Source organism: Aquarana catesbeiana, linkage group LG02 (assembly GCF_042186555.1).
Source record: "Aquarana catesbeiana isolate 2022-GZ linkage group LG02, ASM4218655v1, whole genome shotgun sequence".
In the NCBI taxonomy this organism is placed as follows: domain Eukaryota; kingdom Metazoa; phylum Chordata; class Amphibia; order Anura; family Ranidae; genus Aquarana; species Aquarana catesbeiana.
Genome location: NC_133325.1, coordinates 29,588,324 through 29,602,336, shown reverse-complemented (window position 1 = coordinate 29,602,336; position 14,013 = coordinate 29,588,324). Strand labels below are relative to the sequence as shown.

At 47.6% G+C, this 14,013-nt stretch overlaps 1 protein-coding gene across 1 annotated transcript in view; it reads right to left on the bottom strand.

Annotated features, from left to right (window-relative positions):
- Positions 1 to 14,013, bottom strand: part of LOC141126459 (short transient receptor potential channel 2-like) — a 76,180-nt gene that overhangs the window by 47,984 nt on the left and 14,183 nt on the right. The window contains exons 2-3 of the mRNA XM_073612401.1: positions 13,282 to 13,485; positions 11,633 to 11,797 (exon numbers count right to left, since the gene is read on the bottom strand). Of these exons, the coding sequence (XP_073468502.1) occupies positions 11,633 to 11,797; positions 13,282 to 13,485 (369 nt within the window). The remainder of the gene's footprint in view (positions 1 to 11,632; positions 11,798 to 13,281; positions 13,486 to 14,013) is intronic.

Genomic DNA, 14,013 nt, shown 5'->3' with positions numbered 1-14,013 from the left:
GAGCCGGCCGCTGCACCCCCCTCCCCAGCCCAGCGCTCCAGTGAGCGAGGAGGGGGCAGAGCAGAGAGCTGTGGCTGACAGTAAGCAGCTCTTTGCTCGGGGAGCTGTCAGAACCGAGTGATCGGCGGTGTTCGATCGCTCAGTTCTCAGTGCAGAGCATCCACCAGGTAAGTAGAATTCTGCAAAAAAGCCCAAACCCATACTTCTCTTTTAAATTTCACTCTTCCCTGCCTTCTCTCTCCTACCTGAGTGAGTATACTAGGGCAATGGGCACTCAGATGTAAGGGGTGCTCTGTAGACTCTGATGTAAGGGGGGCTTTGGGCACCCTGATTTAAGGGGAATGCTGGGAACTCTGATGTAGGGGGGTTTTGGTGAGTAGAACCCCCCCCCCCACACACACACATCAGAGTTCTTCTCTACAACAGAGTCCAGAACTTCCCCCCTTAAAAAAAAAGAAAATACTGTGCACCACTAAAGTGTTCCGGTTTGGCTTGAAGAAAAGGTGGCAACCCTAGATCTGCATATAACTTCAGCTTCTCGGAGCTCTGGGTCTTCTGATTGCTTTGGCATTCCCTGAACATGCTCATGTATTTATCACATCGTATGTTTAGTTTCAATTGGCCCCCCCCCGGCCTAAAGATCCCAGGGGCAATCTATAAACATCCTTATATATATTATATATACTTTTAGCCCTTTTATGACCTCCCAACTAGGGCTGGGGAAAAAATCGATTTAAACCTTGAATCGAGTTGAGAGGTCAAATCGATTCAAAATTTAAGCAAATCAATTTTTTTAGATTTTTTTTGGTTTTCACCGCGCCGGTCCTGAAGAGCTGTGGGAAGGAGTTTTTAGGCGAGGCCGCGGCTTCGCCCTAGTCCGCGGCTTCGGCCGCAGACTAGGCCGAAGCCGTGGCCTCGCCTAAAAACTAAAAACAAAATTGTTGGATTTTTTAATTTACGAATTTTCGAACTTCGATCATAACGAATGATCCAAAAAAAAAACCAAAAAAACAAATGAAACATAAAACAAACACATTTTTCGGCAGTGCACGTGTCAGGCTAAAGATTGGCAGTCAGGCTTCGGATCATGTGACTTCTAAGACAGTAGTCACACGATTTCCGATCCTTCCCAAAGGATGCTGGGGAGGGCGGGGTCATATAAAAATAAAGCTTTATTTGTTCACTTACACAAAACTGATTTCTACTTCCTGGTATAGTGAGGCACTGGTGATGTAGCCCTGGGCTCACATGTGTTTCCTGGGAAGGCTACATCACTACCAGTAAACAGGCGCAGGCCCTGAGCTGTTTCTGTACATGTAGATGATCCTGTGAGCTGCCTCCAGAGATGAGGACCACATGGATGTACAGAAACACCACAATGGACCCCGGAGTGACCTGCAGCATTTTTGCGCCTGCGCAAGATCCAGGTACACCATCTTTGCCTAGACAAGAATGATGGACCTGCATTTTAGGGAAAAAAAAATAAAAAATTTACTTAATTTTTTATTTATTTTTTGCAATTGTGTTATAGGGAGTGAGGGGAGGAGGCAGAGGAGAGGAACTTTAAGGGAAAAAAAAGGTGAAGGTAGTCAGTGAAGGTAGTCAGGTTCAACTGGGGGGACCATTGTAATAATTACTGACTATGAATCCTAATATACTGTACCTTTTATACTTTTAAAGACTTCATAAGCCAGATATCAGTGCATATTAGTAGCATAATATTAGCACACAAATGAGACAATTGACACAATAATTGTATAAGAAATAATTATATGTTTTATAATTATGAATGAGGCTAGTAAAACGATTTTGAATCTCATTTTCCTATTGCTGTAATACAAAACCAGAATCTTTTTCTTACAGTTAATGATTAGTGTGCATTTCTCAGTCCCATGATACCATCATAGTCTGGATGTAATAGTAGATTTTTTTTTATCATTATTTTAGACAAGCTATAGATATTTAGTATTTATTCTTAGTATTCTTTTCTTGTATGGAGAAATGCCGCCCCCCTCTGGTGATTCTCTGATATTGTGGCTTCAATGTGAATTCTGAACTTTGATTTCTAAATGAACAAAGTCGATTTGGAGTGGCCGGTTTTGTACTGGAGAAGGGACATATGTTATCTCTTCTGCAACAAAGGCACGCTAATAAAAAAAAAGTTTTCTGTGGTGGAGGGAGGGATGATGTAGGCCAGGGGTCTCCAAACTTTCTAAAACAGAGGGCACGTTTACTGTCCTTCAGACCTTATGGGGGCGGACTGTGGCCATTAGGAGTAGAAAAAGTCCCGGATTCAGTGGGAATAAACAAGATCTCAGACTTGGTGGTCAGTCAGAGTAAATAAACTGCATAGTGCCTGTGGTCGGAAGGAGGAGGATTAGTGCCCCATCATTGGTGTCAGTGGGAGGAACAGTGCCCCATCATTGGTGTCAGTGGGAGGAACAGTGCCCCATCATTGGTGTCAGTAGGAGGAACAGTGCCCCATCATTGGTGTCAGTAGGAGGAATAGTGTCCATCATTGGTGTCAGTAAGAGGAATAGTGCCCCATCGTTAATGTAAGTGGGAGGAACAGTGCCCCATCATTGGTGTCCGTGGGAGGAATAGTGCCCCATCATTGGTGTCAGAGTGAGGAATAGTGCCCATCATTGGTGTCAGTAAGAGGAATAGTGCCCCATCGTTAATGTAAGTGGGAGGAACAGTGCCCCATCATTGCTGTCAGTGGGAGGAATAGTGCCCCATTCATTGGTGTTGGTGGGAGGAATAGTTCCCCATCATTGGTGTCAGTGGAAGGAATAGTGCCCCACCCATCATTGGAGCACAGGTGTGTCAGGAGGAAGCTGTCTGGAGCTGCTGCAGGTGATCCGTGTGAGAGGGGAGTGGTGAGGAAATCTCTCCCAGCTCTCCTGGCTCCTTTCTGGGGAAGCCATGGAGGCCAGCAGGGCCTCTCCTGCTGGAGGCTCCCAGCCATCTCCTGGGCCATCAGGTGACATGCCTGCCCTTGTGCAAACCATGGCTTGTGATCTCTCTGCCCCTGGTGAGAATGAAGGCTCAGAGGCAATTCAGGAGCGAGTGGTGGCCAGGATTAAGGTCCTGAATAGAGAAAGAGACAAGCTCTATAAACTGAGAGCGGAGGTGAAGCGCTTGAGAAGACAGCGTGAGGGCTTGCATAGCCAGAGACGTGGATCCATGGATCCGGAGATCCAACTGGCCAAGGTCCGGGTTGAACACCAGGAGACCATTGTGGCCATGATGGAAGGCAGAGATGGGCCCTTTAAGGAAAAATTCGGCAATGACCGAAGGTTTGCCAGGATGACAAAAATGGAGGTGGAGGAGGAGACCCCCAGTTCAGACCCCCTGCCCCCACAGGGAGAGGTAAGCAGCCCCATGCCTTCCCAGGACTCAGGAGGCATGCTCAGGGTAATCCAAGCAATGGAGTCTCCTATGCGGGGTGATCAGTTGGTATTTCATGAGGAGGACATTACAGATAATGTGCCTGACAAGGTAAAGCCTGTCAAGCCTCATGTGGTACATAAAACTGTTTTTGTGAACACTGTGACTGATACAGACAATGTGCCCAGTGACAATCAGGCTGCTAATCCCATGTGTAGCAATGCTGTACCTGCTGATGCTGTAGTGCAGCAAAAAATGCATTTAAAAAATGACATTCCTGCAGAGGAACTACAAGATTCAACAGAACCAATTAACCCCCCTTTAGCTGAGTCTAAAGCTGTTTGCCCCACAGCTGCTGAGGACTCTACAGCACAGCTTCAGGAGACAGCTGGTATTACATCAGAAACTGTGACTATTCCTGATGGGAATGAGAATGTTTGTGTGACTGATAAGAATCTTCCCAGCACAAGTGTGATGGACAGTCCTACCAACTCCATTCCAGCAGATAATAATAATAATTGTAATGTACAGACTAATGTTACATCAGTGTGGGGCCTTGGCCCTGATAAGCCTACATTTGCCCAGGTGGTACGCTCTGCTCCTGGTAGCTCCGCCCCCAAGAGGGTTTTCCCCCTGCGACCTACCACCTTGAGCACCCCAGGATCTGGTCTTGGGTCTCTGGTTTCTGCTGGGGGTCCGAGACGAAATGTAGAGATTCTTAAATGGGAAGGTGGTGCAATCCCTCCAGCACGGCGTGTGGTGGTGGACATGATTTTGGAGATGGGTTTTGGGCAAACGATCTGTATGCCCTAATACATGTTGCTGGGAGCCGGGAATATACTATTAGTTTCACCAGGCCAGAGGGTCTTGACCTGTTCTGGGAGAGATATGAGGCTCGGTGCAGGTCAAGACCCGAATGGGAAGGTCTGGCCCCAGTGGCGGTTTCACAAAGGTCTACAGTGAAAAAAATCACAATTATTCTCACTAATGAGAGTGTTCCTGCTCGAGATTTAGAGGTCTGGTTAAAGAATTATGGTGAGGTATTGACTAAGCCCAGCAAAATCCTTGATGAGCGTAACATCTGGACTGGGGGTTGGTCGGTTACAGTCAGGTTGGCCAGGGATGGGAATGTTGTCCGTCACCTGCCCTCCTCAGCTTTTATAGGGAGGGATAGGATGACTATTTTCTACCCTGGTCAGCCGAAGCTGTGTCACCGCTGTGGAGAAAAGGGGCATTTGAGTTCCTCCTGTTCAGCCTTGATATGTTCAGTGTGTCGGGGTCAGGGTCATATGGCCAAGGACTGCACCGAGATGATCAGGTGCAACCTGTGCCTGCGCCTTGGCCACCCCTACAGCAGATGTCCTGAAGCCTGGCACAATATGGAGAAGGAGGTAATTGATGACATGTCAAGGCTGGACAGGATGGAGGGTGAGGCCCCTGGTGTACCATCCTCCTCTGCGGTGACTGACTCCCCTGGTCCTGCTCAGGATCCCTCTCCAGTTCCTGTGGCCACCCCTCCTGTATCTGTAAGTATTCCTTCTGTATCTGTATCTGTCTCCCCCCAGCCTACTGTACCCTCTCCTCATGTGTCAGAACCTTCCAAGTCTGTGCCCCCCGAGTCAGTTCCCCCCCAGGAGTCTACCCCTCCTAAGTCTGACTCAAAGGGAGCACCCCCCCCACCAGGAGTGGTAACATGTACTAAAAAGGTTGCTTCTTCCTCTGTAAAGAAGTCTTGTGGAAAGACTTCACAGAAAAAAGTAACAGATGAGGGCATCTCTGAAGCTGACCTGCAGTACCTGGAGGAGAGAAGGAAGGTTGGGAAGCGGAAGAAGCAGGTGGTGAGGGCGGAACAGGCTCCAGTGCCTGTCTCCAACCGTCATAGGTCCTCTAATTGGGATATCTCTTCATCTGGAGCTTCTTCGGAGCGAAGTTCTGATTCCGAAATGAAGTTTGAGGCGGCCTCAAGAAAGAGAGAGGCATCTGGTGATGAGCAGCAGAGGGGAGCTAAGAAGCAATCCACCCAATAACCCAAATGGCGGTTCCCCCTCCGTTAAAAGTGGTGACAATAAATGTCGTCAGCATTAAGTCAGTAAGAGCTCGTTCTATGGCCTTCTTTTTGTTCAGCCAATTAGATGCTGAAATTTTATTTTTGCAAGAGACTAGGCTCACCTCCTTGGCAGATATTCATATGGCCAAGAGAGAGTGGAGGTATGGTCCATCTTACTGGTCTCTTGCGGCCGAGCCTTACGGCGGTGTGGCGGTGTTGTTTAAAACCGGCATGGTAACTGTCCGGCGGGTTATTGAGGTGGAGATTGGGAGATGTATGGTCTTAGACGTCCTTGTGGGAGGGCAGGACCTGCGCCTAATTAATGTTTATGGGCCACACACAAAGTGGGACAGGAAATGCCTTTTTACAAGGATCAAGCCATTTCTTTTTACATCCCGGCAAGTGGTCTTTGGAGCTGACTTTAATACAGTAACCAGGCCCAAGGACAGGAAGGACTTCAAGGACAGGCTGGGATATGATAGCGTTTTTTTAAATAGTATGGTTAGGGATGCTGGTCTTGTGGATGTGCACATTAAGCACCTCCCGGATGACACTGGGTTCACCTTTCATCGAGGTAATAGTCAGAGTAGAATAGATAGGTTTTTTTTGAAGGAGACCTCTGCTTTCTCACCCCCAGTGGTGCAGGCAGTAGAGTTCTCTGATCACTGTATGCTATCTGTGGTCCTGAATGCTTCAGACGCCCCTCAGAGGGGTAAGGGCATCTGGAGATTGAATTCGACTCTACTCAAGGAAGAACATGTTAGACAATCCTTTGAGGAATTCTTTCAGGCACAGGTGACCATCCTGGACTTTTGTAGCAGCAAGGCTTAGTGGTGGGAGCTGACCAAAAAGAGGATTGCTGGATTCTTCAGGGGCCTAGCCAATAGAAAGCAGTTTAATAAATACATGACCTACCAACGTTTACGGAGGAAGCTGGATATTCTTGTCTCGAGAGGAGGAGATCCTGGGGCAATCTCCGAAGTGAAACTCCTTCTCAGGAAGTGTCAATATGACCGGCATGCCTCTTTGGTTCTGGAGAGGGACTATGGGAAGTACCACTCGCCTGACCCTTACCAGAACTGCAAACAAGGTGTAGTGCCGCGTACACACGGTCGGATTTTTCGTCTACAAAAGTCCGACAGCCTGTCCGACAGACTTCCGGCGGACTTTCGGCGGACTTGCAGCAGACTTTCTAACGAACGGACTTGCCTACACACGACCACACAAAAGTCCGACGGATTCGTACGTGATGACGTACACCGGACTAAAATAAGGAAGTTCATAGCCAGTAGCCAATAGCTGCCCTAGCATGGGTTTTTGTCCGTCGGACTAGCACACAGACGAGCGGATTTCGGGTCCGTCGTAGTTACGACGTAAAGATTTGAAGCATGTTTCAAATCTAAAGTCCGTCGGATTTGAGGCTGAAAAAGTCTGCTGAAAGTCCGGAGAAGCCCACACACGAACGGATTACCAGCCAGCTTTAGTCCGTCGGCGTCCGTTGGACTTTTGTAGACTAAAAGTCCGACCGTGTGTACGCGGCATAGCTGTTAAAACGGTCGTTGGCCTTAAGGACAGTACAGGTTCCTTGACAAAGTCCAGGTCAGGGATTCTGGAGGTCGTGAGGTCCTTTTATGCCGACCTTCTTGGGAGGAAAGAGCTTGACCGTGACAAGATGGAAAGCTTTTTGGACTCTACTCCAGGTCTAAATGATGAAGATGTCCCATTGATGAATTTGACAGAGGAGATCACAGTTGAAGAGGTGATGAGGGCAATTGAACAGCTTGCCATCAAAAAGTCACCTGGACCGGATGGCTTGACGGCTGAGTTTTACAAAGCTTTTAAGCCTATTCTGGGCCCACATTTGGTAGAGGTTTTTAACAGTTGCCTTGCAGAGGGGGTACTTCCCCCCTCCATGAGGCACTCAGCTGTGATTCTTCTTTCAAAGGGTAAAGATCCTTCGATGATTGAGAATTGGCGCCCCATCAGCCTTCTTAATGTCGATAGAAAGATACTGGCAAAGATCATTTTCTGGCGCCTATCGTCAGTAGCAGAGTCTTTGCTTTCTCGCCATCAGCACTGTTCGGTCCAGGGTAGGTGCACCTTCACAGCAGTTTTAGCTGTCCGGGAGGCCTTGGAGCGATGCAGGGCTGCAGGCTGGGGAAAGTATTTGCTGACATTGGATCAGGCAAAAGCTTTTGATCGTCTTAACCATGAGTACCTGTGGTTGCTCCTTAGTAAGTACGGTCTGCCGGGTGGTTTTGTCAATTGGTTAAAAGTCTTGTATAAGGGGGCAGAAAGCTTTCCTCTTGTTAATGGTTGGGTTGGGCAGTCCTTTGAGGTTGGCTCCGGTGTGCGCCAGGGTTGTCCCCTGAGTCCCCTGCTCTATGTGTTTGCAATCGACCCCTTCATCAGGAGGCTAGAGAGCGGCATGTTGTGTGGGGTGCCAGTGGGGCTCCCAGGTGAGCCGCCTTTGAGGGTTGTTGCCTATGCGGACGATGTGTCCGTGATTGTCACTGGGGCGGATGAAGCAGAGGAGGTGGTCTCTCTGACATCACGGTATTCTGAAGCATCAGGCTCCAAGATCAATCAGGAAAAGACTGAAGTTTTCTGGATGGGAAAGGAAGGTGAGGGTTTTGATCTCCCAGACACCTTTCCAGTGCCCCAGGAAAGAATTAAGATTCTAGGCATTGAATTTGGACCTGGCGATTATGGCCTCAAAAACTGGGAAGGCAGACTGGAAATTGCCAATACTAAGGTGGTCAGCTGGAAGAGATGGAAGTTATCTATGAGGGAAAGGGTTGATCTGATTAAGACTTACCTGATTCCGATCTTCTTGTATGTCAGCTTTGTCTGCATCTTGCCAGTGTCTCTCTATGCTAGGGTCAGTAGTGTGTTCTTCCAGATGTTGTGGGGGAACAGACTGAACCCCATCAAGAGGAATGTCACCTATCTATCCAGGAGGGAGGGTGGCTTAGGTATGGTCAACCCAGTTCTTTTCTTTTCACTGCTTTTTCTCAAGTTTAATATTGGTAATATGCTTGCAGTGGAACCTCCTGGATGGGCAGGCATATTTAGATCTTGGTTTAGGCCTTTTCTACGACTTTGGGAAGAAGGTGGCCAAGTGAAGAATCTCAGGGGTCATCGTGGTCAGCTACCAGCCTATGTCGCTCCGTGCCTGAAGTTACTACGGCAGTGGCGATTGTCGGCTGAAGATCTCAGATCGGTTCCGAGGAAAGTCCTTATGAGCCGAGTCTTGAGCGAAGTCTTTCATGACCCATTGGCCTTAAGGGATTGCCCAGGCCCAGTTTTGAGGGCAGGGTTAAGACTTATTAATTTGGACAGAGTACCCCCTAAATTCAGGGATCTGGCCTGGTTGTGCTTCCATGGGAGGCTCTATGTTAGGGGCAATTTGAAATTCCGCAGTGGGGTGGATCGTAGCTGTCCTCGGGAGGAGTGTGCAGGTGAGGAGGAGACTATGGACCATTTTCTGCTTCACTGCCCCTTTAACATAGAGGTGTACAAACAGGTGGGGCGGGTCCTCGGTGTCCCTTTCCTCTCCAGGCTGGGTTATGCTGAGTGGGTGTACGGAGCATTCAATACTGGTGGTGGTTTTTGTTTAGATACACTTTTTCTAGTTAGCCTAGTAGTCCGTTATTTCACTTGGAACGCACGGTGTCAGGTCAGCATTCGGCATAAAATCCTTCCTGTTCAGGTGGTGGTGTATGACATTCTGCATGAGGTGGAGAAGATTCGGGTACTTGAGAGAGACAAGCGGAGTCAGGGGGCTTGGTTGAAGGCGTGGAGGGGTTTCAAGCCTCCCTGACTGCCAGGAGTCTCTTTCCCGGGTGTGGCTGTCTGTCTCTTATCACCCTAGATTATTATTTTTTTGGGGATTAATTTTTGATAAATGGCTGCGTACATAGGTGATGGGTTGTGCCTCTTAGGCCCTCTCTGCTGCTTTATGTAAATAATTTTGGTAGTGGATTATGTATATATTGTATATATTCTGAACATGGATGTGTATTCCTTGGATTTCTGTTGAAGTTTTGTACTATGGTTTTGTTTTTTACTTTTGTATAAAATTGGTTGCTTGATTCTTTTTAATAAAAGATCAATAGTGCCTCATCATTGTTGTCTGTGGGAGGAATAGTGCCCCGTCATTGGTGTAGGTGGGAGGAATAGTGCCCCATCACTGGTGTCAATGCGATCATTAGTGCCCCATCATTGGTGTCAATGGGAGGAATAGTGCCCCATTTATTGGTGTCAGTGGGAGGAATAGTGCCCCATTATTGGTGTCAATGGGAGGAATAGTGTTCCGTTATTGGTGTCAATAGGAGCATTAGTGCCCCATCATTGGTGTCAGTGGGAGGAATAGTGCCCCATTCATTTGTGTCAGTAGGAGGAATAGTGTCCTGTTATTGGTGTCAATGCGAGCATTAGTGCCCCATCATTGGTGTCAATAGGAGGAATAGTGCCCTATCATTGGTGTCAGTGGGAGGAATAGTGCCCCATCATTGGTGTCAATGCAAGCATTAGTGCCCCATCATTGGTGTCAATAGGAGGAATAGTGCCCTATCATTGGTGTCAGTGGGAGGAATAGTGCCCCATCATTGGTGTCAGTGGGAGGAATAGTGCCCCATCATTGGTGTCAGTGGGAGGAATAGTGCCCCATCATTGGTATCAGTGGGAGGAATAGTGCCCCATCATTGGTATCAGTGGGAGGAATAGTGCCCCATCATTGGTATCAGTGGGAGGAATAGTGCCCCATCATTGGTGTCAGTGGGAGGAATAGTGTCCCATCATTGGTGTCAGTGGGAGGAATAGTGCCCCATCATTGGTGTCAGTGGGAGGAATAGTGCCCCATCATTGGTGTCAGTGGGAGGAATAGTGCCCCATCATTGGTGTCAGTGGGAGGAATAGTGCCCCATCATTGGTGTCAGTGGGAGGAATAGTGCCCCATCATTGGTGTCAGTGGGAGGAATAGTGCCCCATCATTGGTGTCAATGCGAGCATTAGTGCCCCATCATTGGTGTCAGTGGGAGGAATAGTGCCTTGTATGTGTGGGCTGTGGGGTAATAGATGGACTAATCAAAACATTAAGAGAAGGACAGTTCACAAAGGACTGGACTCATTGGAACATTATTAAGGAAATGTGAATTATTTATCATTGAATTTGTCCCAAAGGCCTCTTTAACACAGGCAGCAGTCATTACTGCCCCTCTGAAAAGTGATCCACGGTGGCTTTTTCAGAGGCAGTTTGCAGGTGTTTAGGAGGCCAAATTGACACCTACTGAATGTATGTTTTTTTTGTCCAGTCAAAAGGAGGATCTTGCTCTGAAATAGTATACAATGCAACCACAAGGGCCTTTTAAATTGCCTAACCCCCTTACCTCAGGGTTCCCATCAGTCCCGCCTTTACATCAAGATCCCCACCAGAGTCCCCATTTACATCAGGGTCCTCATCAGAGTCCCCCTTTATCTCAGGGTTCACAACAGACTCCCCCTTACATGAAGACCTCCCATTTACATCATGTCCTCATCAAAGCCCCCCCCCCCCCTTATCTCAGGGTTCTCATCAGAGACCTTCATTTACAGCAGGTCGTTATTAGCGTACCCTCTTACATCAGGGTCCCCTACAGAGTCCCCCCATTAAACTGTGGTCCCCATTAGAGTCCCCTTTATCATTGTAAGCCTTACAAAGTGACTGTATCATTAGGGGGGGGGAGGGGTTCTGGATGCCACTGGCCATAGCTGTGGGCCATATAAAATTGTGTAGCGGGCCATGTGGATGTGGCCCCCTGGACTGTAGTTTGGAGACCCTTGCCTTAGGGGAAGGCATTCTCTCTCTATTGAGGAATATTGGACCATGCTTTATGAGGGTTCCTTGCCTTTCTCTGGATCAGCGGATGGTTTAGTGTTCTGGGATTTCTCAGGGGTTTAATATCTTTTTGTCTTTTGATGGAACATGATGGACATTTGTCTTTTTGCAACCCAACTAACAATGGAAGAACTTTTCCATCCAGCACAAGGTCTTTGCTAACCTACTGCACCATCCTGAAAGCAAAAAAAAAAATCTATGTTACAAGTAAATTTGTCCATTTCTGGATTTCCATACTTCTGACCCCTCACCCCCATATACCCCTGTACATCAAATATACACTGGAATGTCCCAGAACTCCCCCAGCTCAAGCATACCTTGGATTTGGGAGCCAGCCAGTAGATGAGGCAGAGGACAGGCATGGAAAGGAAGATGGTGCAAGCAATGAAGAGCTTCCAAATCATATTACTCCCCCTCCACCCAGATAGCTTCCCACTCCATATGGAGGACAGGACCTGCTGGCAGATGGGATGTGCCACAAACTGGAAGAAGGAGACCGGAAAGGATTAGACAAATCACAGCGGAGATCACTGAATAAACTGGAGAACAATGAGCATGCTGGAAATTGTGAAAGCCTGCGCATAACCAAAGCTGATTTATCCCAGTAACGTGTGTTGTTATCTATCAGTCCCCCACCCATGAGTGATGTTTTATTTACAAATGGCGTCTGTTGGGAACTCTATTGGTGAGATCCCTGCACATTCTATGACTCTACACATCTGCTGTGCCAATAAACCCCATCATCTCTGCTATAAGTTCCCAGGTCTGTACACCTGATGTGCCCATTATGAGGAGTTCCCGTTATCCCTGTGCTGGGTTCCTGGGTCAGTACACCTGCTGTGTCCATTATGAGGGGTTCCGGGGTCTGAACAATTGCTGTTCCCATTATGATTAGTTCCCACCATCTCTGTGCTGAGTTCCTAGGTCTGTACACCCGCTGTGCCCATTATGAGGGGTTCCCACCATCCCTGTGCTAAGTTCCCGGGTCTGTACACCTGTTTTACCCATTATGAGGGGTTCCCACCATCCCTGGACTGAGTTCCTGGGTCTGTACACCTGCTGTGCCCATTATGAGGGGTTCCCACCATCCCTGTGCTGAGTTCCTGGGTTTGTATATTTGATATAAAAAAAAGATGTATAAACTTGACACTTCAGCACTCAGAAATCATGGAGGCACCTGCCATGGGAACCACAAGTATCAAGACCACTCGGCAACCCAGACCGGAAGGATAAAGCGTTGCAGCCCTCCTCAGATCGGGGAAATCCAACACTGCACAAAACAAGAAACAAAGAGGGTGCAAACGCCTAGTGCATTATCTTTAGCACTTTATTAAAGGGCGATAGAGCCAAGTAGACTGATAGCATATCAAAAAGCACAGAATTCTGAAGTCCGCCATTGCTCTAAAGAGGGGGGGGGGGCAGTTCCCTGAAACGTGTAAGCTGGCATCATTATTCACTCTATTGTCAGAGAGTAGACCTCAGGATTCTGTGCTTTGTGCTTTTTGATATGCTATCAGTCTACTTGGCTTGTGAGTATATTATGTTTTCTATCGTCCTTTAATAAAGTGATAAAGATAATGCACTAGGTGTTTGCATCTTTGTGTCTTATTTTCTACATATTTGATGTGCCCATAATAAGAGGCTTCTACCATCCCGTCTGGGTTTTTTATTCTCTTTATATTATGTAGCAGGAGGAGCTGCAGCACACAGAAGTGGGTTGGAACATCTCATTGGGTGTGGGAACACACATTCCCAGGTGGAGATGAACTGAGCTGTGAATTACAGAAGATGTGGGAGTGTCCGTGTAAGGAGCCAAGGACCAAACCAGCTCATCAGGCTCCTCTTATAATTCAGACATCACTGTATGATTCACCCTTAAAAAATGATTGCAGTCACATGACCAGCTCTGGCCTCCTGGCAATGGCCAGTTATCTACATCTACAGAAATAATCGCAGGAGAAGTTACCCTCTTCTGTTTGTGGTGTACAGCCAGCCGCAGCCTGGACAGGTTGGGGATCCCTTCCTCGAAGGCCTGAATGTCCAACTCTTCCTCGTCACTGTCGTCTCCGCAGTCATTCAGCACCGCCGTTACTTCACTCTGGTTGCGGCACATGCCCAGCAGCTCCACTGCGAACTCCTGACTCAGGTCCTCCAGGGCCAGGTACTCTGGCTGTGAGAATCACAGAATTAGAAACATTTTAATTACAGAAACCCCAGCAATTAACTTCTCTTATTTGCTCCCTTTTGGACTTTTAAAGAATATGTAAACCCAAAATATCTTGTTCTTGATATGTGCCTGCTGTACCATGTATTGCATGGGAAAGTCTCCTGTTCTCTTTGCATTGTTCCCTTTGTGTAAAATCCCTGGTGTTCCTGCTAGTCCAACTGCTTTCCTATCAAAAACTGACCACAACAGGCATGAGAGCACACCATGGTCAATTTTCAGTCTGTGCTGAGAACTCAGACTGCTCTCCTCCAATTATCAGACCTCTGCTGACACCCCCCCCCCCCCCCCCCCCGCACAGCCATTCCCTGGGAAGACTATGTGCTGCTGTTTCTACTCCCCCAGCTCTCTGAGCTCCTTGTGTACAGTGTTCTGAAAAAGTATTTGCCCCCTTTCTTATTTTTTTATTTTATTTTTTGCATAGTTACATAGTTTTTTAGGTCCATCTAGTTAAACCATAAAAATAAATAAATA